Here is a 7752-nt window from a genome sequence, read left to right as displayed (position 1 = left end):
ATTTATTTGTCACACTAAATTCTAATCCTTGATACGGACTTACTTGTCCCACAAAATTCTAGTCCTTGATATGGACTTATTTGTCCCTCTAAATTCTAATCCTTGATATAGACTTATTTGTCACACTAAATTCTAGTCCTTGATAGAGACTTATTTGTCCCACTAAATTCTAATCCTTGATACGGATTTATTTGTCACACTAAATTCTAATCCTTGATATGGATTTATTTGTCACACTAAACTCTAATCCTTGATACGGACTTATTTGTCCCACTAAATTCTAATCCTTGATATGGATTTATTTGTCCCACTAAATTCTAATCCTTGATACGGACTTATTTGTCCCACTAAATTCTAATCCTTGATATGGACTTATTTGTCAAATTGAACACACATTGAGGCTCTTTATTTTATTTTATGTTATTATTATGTTTACGCTGAACTGTGATGTAATTAAATAAGATGTTTCTCAAAGTTTAATCCAGTTTAGAGCTGTGTACTCACATTGAATTCTCTTTGTCCACTAAATATCACCCACCTGCTTGTATTTACTTTGACAACAAAACAAATTTGCCTCACAGTAGCCCGTAGGCACTATATTCAGAGTAAGTCAATTCATGCATGTAAGAGACAGCCATGCCACCTACAGTGGCCATTCATTCAGCTCACGGTCTCAAATACCACTTAGTTTCATGACTATGTTACAGCTTATAAAAGAATGTTTATATGTTTATTCGTTAAATTGACTGCTCATTGGAATGAGTTTTATGTCGTGTCTAATTAGTTTTAAGTAATGCAGAGATAGTGTGGGTGTACTGAGCCAGATGTTGGTGGCAATAGTGATCAGCTTTGGTAAGTTGGGGTGTTGATGTTTAAAAAAAGTACTGATATAATACCATGAAAGATGTAAGCGGATACTCTCTGGAACAAAAGACATAACTGCAGTTATAATGATTACGAAACTAATATAAAACACTTAGCTAAACGTGCCAACTGAACTCACTAACAGTCATGCGCAACTTTTCACTTGTGTTAGTATATTCCATTTGACCTCACATCTGTCAGGGAATATCTATAAATAATCTACTGAGGTATAGCGATTTCGTAGATACTGGAAACAGATTTTGCCATGAAACACGCTGTAGGCAAATACAAAACATACAGGATTTGCTGCATTGGGGAAAAGGCAGCTGTTGCCCATCTGAGTCAGGTGAACAATATTTTATGATAGTAGCATCAAGGCGGACATGTACTCAAGCAAGTCATGATTAATGGCTTAGTATAGGCAGGAGGGGATGCCTGTTGCACATGTCAAGTCTTTGCCTAACTGTTGGTTACTGGAGAAAACTCAGTTACTTCCTGTGTATTCTTGTTGGTAATTAAAAAGAGCCTGCAAGGCGATGGTATCTATGTGCCCATAACTGTTTGTAGAGGCCACAGACCATCACAGTATAAAGTAGCATCAACTGCTCTGTGTGCAATGTCAAGGTTGGCTAATCTTTCAATACATTTTCATCAATGGGATGTTCCACATACACATGGGTTAATAAATGTTATTTTGCATACCAAGAGAATTATCAGTCATGAGTTGACCAACAAAGGGCGTACAACTGCTGATTTTAAATGTGTTAGTCCGAGGTTTTGACAACTTTACTGACTATTTGTCTCAGAGACGCGTATCTAAATATTCATGCTGTCAATACAGAAGTCAATATATAATCCTGCAAGTTACAGCGAAATTAGAGCTATTTTATTGATTATTATCAAAGACAACCAGTGGAACAATTAACTACCAGACAACATACAAATCAAACTAAAATCCTGAAAGTTGAGACACACAGACCCCGAGTAGGCATTTAATATGACAAATAGAACCATATATGCTACCACAAAACCATTCTTATAACCTGCCATCGAAAGGGTCGCACCTGCGGAAAGCTTAATAAATCAAAAGCTAGGAGCGTGTGTCCTTGAATGTTTCTGTTTGCAGGGAAAAATGCAAGCACATAAATCAAAAGGAACACTTGGCTGCAGCCTACGAAATTAACACTTTTGTGTCACTCACAATTTCAGCTGGCAACATAGAACAACACAAATATCACTCACTACACACTCTACTGGGAAATAAAGTTAATGCTTATACTGCAATACTATGTGTCTTCAAGTATCCACCAGCCGGCAGATAATCCATTGAAATGGTTTTATCCAAGTTTAGAACAGGTGAGAGCGACTCCCCTCTCATAGAAGTTGTGTCCCTTGACAGGCACATCCACACTGAATTTGAGGGTAAAGAGCAGCTGAGCTCTACTTGGGTTTAGGTAGACAGGTAAGGTAACCTTTTCACCAGCAGTTTCCTCACCTTGTAGCCTGAATCACATACATGAAATGATACATACCACTAGTCAGATTATAAGCTAACACAAACAGCAAGTAACCTTTGCAGACAACAAGACAAAAGCTAAAAAATGCAAAAAAAAAACGAACAACTAGCCAAATCTATAAGATGGCAAACATTTGTCCAAGTTATCTTCCATAGAGTGAGGCATCACACATCAAGCCTATTATGATTGCATAGCCATATGAAATAACAGCTTTTGCATTTGCTCCTTGGAGTGTTTGTTGTACTATAGCAGATTAATAGATCTGGCTGATCCAACAACTCCTATTCAGTTATCCAATCAAGTATGCACTCTTATTCAGTTATCCAATCAAGTACGCACTCTTATTCAGTTATTCAATAAAGTACGCACTCTTATTCAGTTATCCAATCAAGTATTCAAATAGTTACTTCTAATGAATTCAGAACAGTTGGCGGACCTAGAAGGTCTGTTCACACCCTAAATGCTTCCTTTGAAACTATATGCGGCTAAGTAGCTATACCAACCAACATGTGGCATTCTACTGAGCAGGTAGTAAATCCCAAAAAATGAAATCACTAGGCCTTACTAAAATGAGAGAATAAAAATTCAAAAATCTTAACAAATATATTTTGTGTGAAATACAATACATGTAATGTACATGGTAAGAGGGAGACAATTTCAAAAGGCTATAAAGTTGGTGAATATAAAAGGAGGCCTTACCTGACCCAGCTGAGTAGGGCGAGTGGCAGTTCCGATTGGATGGTGCTTGACACAGAGAGCACGTTCTTATCACATGTAGCTCCGTGCAATGAAAGGCCTACAAACACATACATGTAAATAGCTAGAGGCAAGGAAATATGATGAAGCAGTGCAGTGATGAAGGAGGCATCCGTAGACATCCTACATATCGACATACCCAACAAGCATCGAATGACCGGAACAAGTAAACAACATGAAATGAATTACGTAGGTAACAATGACAGCTTCTCAAATGACTGCCTGTAGAAATGAAAGGGACCGACTCGACCAGTGAACCAAGTATCTCATGTATATACCGCACAGACACTTAATGACACGGAGCTAAAACAAACAAAAGATCATGTTGCTGTAAACATATAGGCAATGGAGTAAGTTGCACATACCAGTCACTCCAAAGCTCCTATCGTCCAGCGTAACCTTCTGTTGGCTTGGCTCTGTGACAGTCACCTGAAGAGACAACTCTTCAAGAGACCAATTGTTAGCCTGAGCCACATACTGTCTTGTAGCAGTGATGTAGGCCTCGGGTATAAACAGGCCTCCCAACCAAACATTCAAGTTCTGTAAATTGAAACACAGAGTTGGATAAACGTAATTATGAAACATCCACATACCTTGCAGACCACTTACAGTAAGGATAACAACCACTAATAAGAAAATCAAAGGGTGGTCCAATACAAAAGCTGGCTGGTGTAGAAAGACACCCGCTACCTTGAGCATCATAAATGGTAAGGAGAATTAAAAAGGTTGACGTAAGACATTCTCAGGGGTTAGGTGAGGGCTAACAGCGAGGCATAAATTCAAACAAGTTATAGCAAGTGTCAAATGGGGAGTAGGGATGGCATTTGTAGTTTGGAAAGGTGTGATCGACTATCGTTGGAGTTGTCCCGCCAATAGCGATAGCTATCGGCGGGACAATAGCGATAGAGAATTATCAATGAGCAGACAGAGTTCACAGATAGTTAGGCCATCGCGTGATTTGGCAGCTGGTAAAACTATCCTATTATGGTATTATCGAGAAGATAACTTCACTAGCCAGATGACCACATGTGCCTGAAAAGATCAAGGATTGTGGGAAGCGATGGAAAAAGGAAAAGCTGCAAAAAAAATCTGCAGAAAAAAACAACAACTATCTGCAAAACTATCGGGTTATATTCTTTTTTGTTACTCGATAACGATATATAAGTTTCGGATGTTTTGATAGGCTAAAAATAGTCAACATATTCCTGTCGAGAAGACAACTACCAACTATCACAGTCGACTATCGAGCAACCCTAATGGGGGAGTAATAGCGAATTGTAAGTAGCGGCAATACTAAATAATGGATAGAAACAAACGCAGACGATACCATCTACCATGTAGTTGGATAGAGACAAACGCAGACGATACTATCTACCATGTAGTTGGATAGAGACAAACGCAGACGATACCATCTACCCTGTAGTTGGATAGAGACAAACGCAGACGATACCATCTACCCTGTAGTTGGATAGAGACAAACGCAGACGATACTATCTACCATGTAGTTGGATAGAGACAAACGCAGAGAATACCATCTACCATGTAGTTGGATAGAGACAAACGCAGACAATACCATCTACCATGTAGTTGGATAGAGACAAACGCAGACGATACCATCTACCATGTAGTTGGATAGAGACAAACGCAGACGATACTATCTACCATGTAGTTGGATAGAGACAAACGCAGACGATACCATCTACCATGTAGTTGGATAGAGACAAACGCAGACGGTACCATCTACCCTGTAGTTGGATAGAGACAAACGCAGACGATACCATCTACCATGTAGTTGGATAGAGACAAACGCAGACAATACCATCTACCATGTAGTTGGATAGAGACAAACGCAGACGATACCATCTACCATGTAGTTGGATAGAGACAAACGCAGACGATACCATCTACCATGTAGTTGGATAGAGACAAACGCAGACGATACTATCTACCATGTAGTTGGATAGAGACAAACGCAGACGATACCATCTACCATGTAGTTGGATAGAGACAAACGCAGACGGTACCATCTACCCTGTAGTTGGATAGAGACAAACGCAGACGATACCATCTACCATGTAGTTGGATAGAGACAAACGCAGACAATACCATCTACCATGTAGTTGGATAGAGACAAACGCAGACGATACCATCTACCATGTAGTTGGATAGAGACAAACGCAGACGATACTATCTACCATGTAGTTGGATAGAGACAAACGCAGACGATACCATCTACCATGTAGTTGGATAGAGACAAACGCAGACGGTACCATCTACCCTGTAGTTGGATAGAGACAAACGCAGACGATACCATCTACCATGTAGTTGGATAGAGACAAACGCAGACGATACTATCTACCATGTAGTTGGATAGAGACAAACGCAGAGAATACCATCTACCATGTAGTTGGATAAAGACAAACGCAGACGATACCATCTACCATGTAGTTGGATAGAGACAAACGCAGACAATACCATCTACCATGTAGTTGGATAGAGACAAACGCAGAGAATACCATCTACCATGTAGTTGGATAGAGACAAACGCAGACGATACCATCTACCATGTAGTTGGATAGAGACAAACGCAGACGATACTATCTACCATGTAGTTGGATAGAGACAAACGCAGACGATACCATCTACCATGTAGTTGGATAGAGACAAACGCAGACGGTACCATCTACCCTGTAGTTGGATAGAGACAAACGCAGACGATACCATCTACCATGTAGTTGGATAGAGACAAACGCAGACGGTACCATCTACCATGTAGTTGGATGGAGACAAACACAGACGGTACCATCTACCATGTAGTTGGATAGAGACAAACGCAGACGATACCATCTACCATGTAGTTGGATAGAGACAAACGCAGACGATACTATCTACCATGTAGTTGGATAGAGACAAACGCAGACGATACTATCTACCATGTAGTTGGATAGAGACAAACGCAGACGGTACCATCTACCATGTAGTTGGATGGAGACAAACGCAGACGATACTATCTACCATGTAGTTGGATGGAGACAAACACAGACGGTACCATCTGCCATGTAGATAAACATTAAGATAAATTAAATGAATAACCAGAATAACAAAATGCGTGAAAAGTAAAAGCAAGTTTTAAACAAAACCAAATGATTGAATGGAAATCATATCACGACGAAACTGGGACAATATAAAAAAATAGACAAGTAACACCTTGACGATAAAAATAACATTGAATGATAAATAGAGAGAAAATGAAGGGGTTGATAGAGATAATTTGCAAGAGAAGTGTACAGAGCAGAAGATATACCTTGAGTGCGAGAGGACCTCCAGTCTGTGAGGCTTTGCTCAGACCTTGGAACTGTTTAATCCTTTCAGTAAAGTCAGTGATCCATTGAATGACAGTGATGTCAGCCGGTATGGTGTAGCGCTTCCACGACGAAGGTATGATACCTGCATCAGACAGACTGATTCCAACAAGCTGACTCAACTGACATGTGTATTAAGTATATAGCGGATAGAATTAGCTGCGAGTAGTGCTGAATTTAGCGACAGCATTATGTTCCAGAGAAGTACTTCACTTCTCTGGAACATAATGCTTTCAGAGAATATTCCTGTGTGAGTATAATGAACCCAAACAGGATAGCAACAAACATAGTTGACATTTAACCTCATGAGACATCAAATACCCTCCCAATACCCTACTATTGATGCTGTACATGTATGCTCAGGGTGACAGACAGTCAAGAGCCCTACAGAAACACAAATAATGCTACATTGTGCCATTGATATGATTCGTGCTTTAGAAATGACAGCATATTACAAACACTTTCACTGTAAGCTTGAACACAGGGCTGATGAGCCACGGTGTTGAACCTCCCAAAGGTGAGATTAAAACTTAAAGAAAAGCGTATGACAACTACAAGTAATGCAGCTCATAGAAACCTTTGGTAAGATCCGAGTTCATCTGCCGAAGATAATTGGTGGCTTTCTTCTCGCCTTGACAAACAAGAATCACGTCCTGCATATCCCTACGCACATCAGCGAGCAACTTTGCTCCACTGTACACTTCCCGTTCAAAAAACCGGAATAAGGGGTCTTTAATGTTTTCTGCTGTACGCCTAAGTAAGGTCAGACTCTGAAATATCAGAATGAAAAGAAACATAAAAATTAATGAAAACAAACCTAAAGCAAAAACTTGCAAGGAATGTGGTCTAGCCAAACAAAAGACCTCTTGTAACTTTGGCTGTTGCAAAGAGCAGACTTGTTACAACAAACAATGAAGTCTACCTGAGGAACCATCTTCAGCCAGTCAGACACACTCCTAAGAAGTTGTCTCATCCATGCAGGCCGTGCATCTGGTATAGAAACCTGTCTGTGTGCCATCTTCTCCTTCTTGCTTTGGTAGGCCAACTCCTCCTCATCTTCCAATAGTTGCATCTTCAAAAGCTGACTACAAAAGATAGTGACCAACCAACACTGAGTACACAGGATAGTGACCAATCAATACTGAATATACATGATAGCGACCAATCAATACTGAATATACAAGATACCGACCAATCAATACTGAATATACATGATAGCGACCAATCAATACTGAATATACAAGATACTGACC

General features: G+C 39.8%; 1 protein-coding gene across 1 annotated transcript in view; it reads right to left on the bottom strand.

Moving 5' to 3' along the window:
* Positions 1–1728: 1728 nt before the first annotated feature.
* The window catches only part of LOC137407345 (cytoplasmic dynein 1 heavy chain 1-like), an 85535-nt gene continuing 79511 nt past the window's right edge, over positions 1729–7752 (bottom strand). Inside the window, exons 78-84 of the mRNA XM_068093969.1 lie at positions 7422–7584; positions 7363–7377; positions 7077–7269; positions 6442–6584; positions 3503–3677; positions 3081–3177; positions 1729–2367 (exon numbers count right to left, since the gene is read on the bottom strand). Of these exons, the coding sequence (XP_067950070.1) occupies positions 2202–2367; positions 3081–3177; positions 3503–3677; positions 6442–6584; positions 7077–7269; positions 7363–7377; positions 7422–7584 (952 nt within the window). The 3' untranslated portion in view covers positions 1729–2201. The remainder of the gene's footprint in view (positions 2368–3080; positions 3178–3502; positions 3678–6441; positions 6585–7076; positions 7270–7362; positions 7378–7421; positions 7585–7752) is intronic.

Source organism: Watersipora subatra, chromosome 10, assembly GCF_963576615.1.
Source record: "Watersipora subatra chromosome 10, tzWatSuba1.1, whole genome shotgun sequence".
NCBI classification, from domain to species: domain Eukaryota; kingdom Metazoa; phylum Bryozoa; class Gymnolaemata; order Cheilostomatida; family Watersiporidae; genus Watersipora; species Watersipora subatra.
The sequence above is the reverse complement of the archived record's forward strand: the minus strand, read 5'-3'. Positions and strand labels throughout refer to the sequence as shown.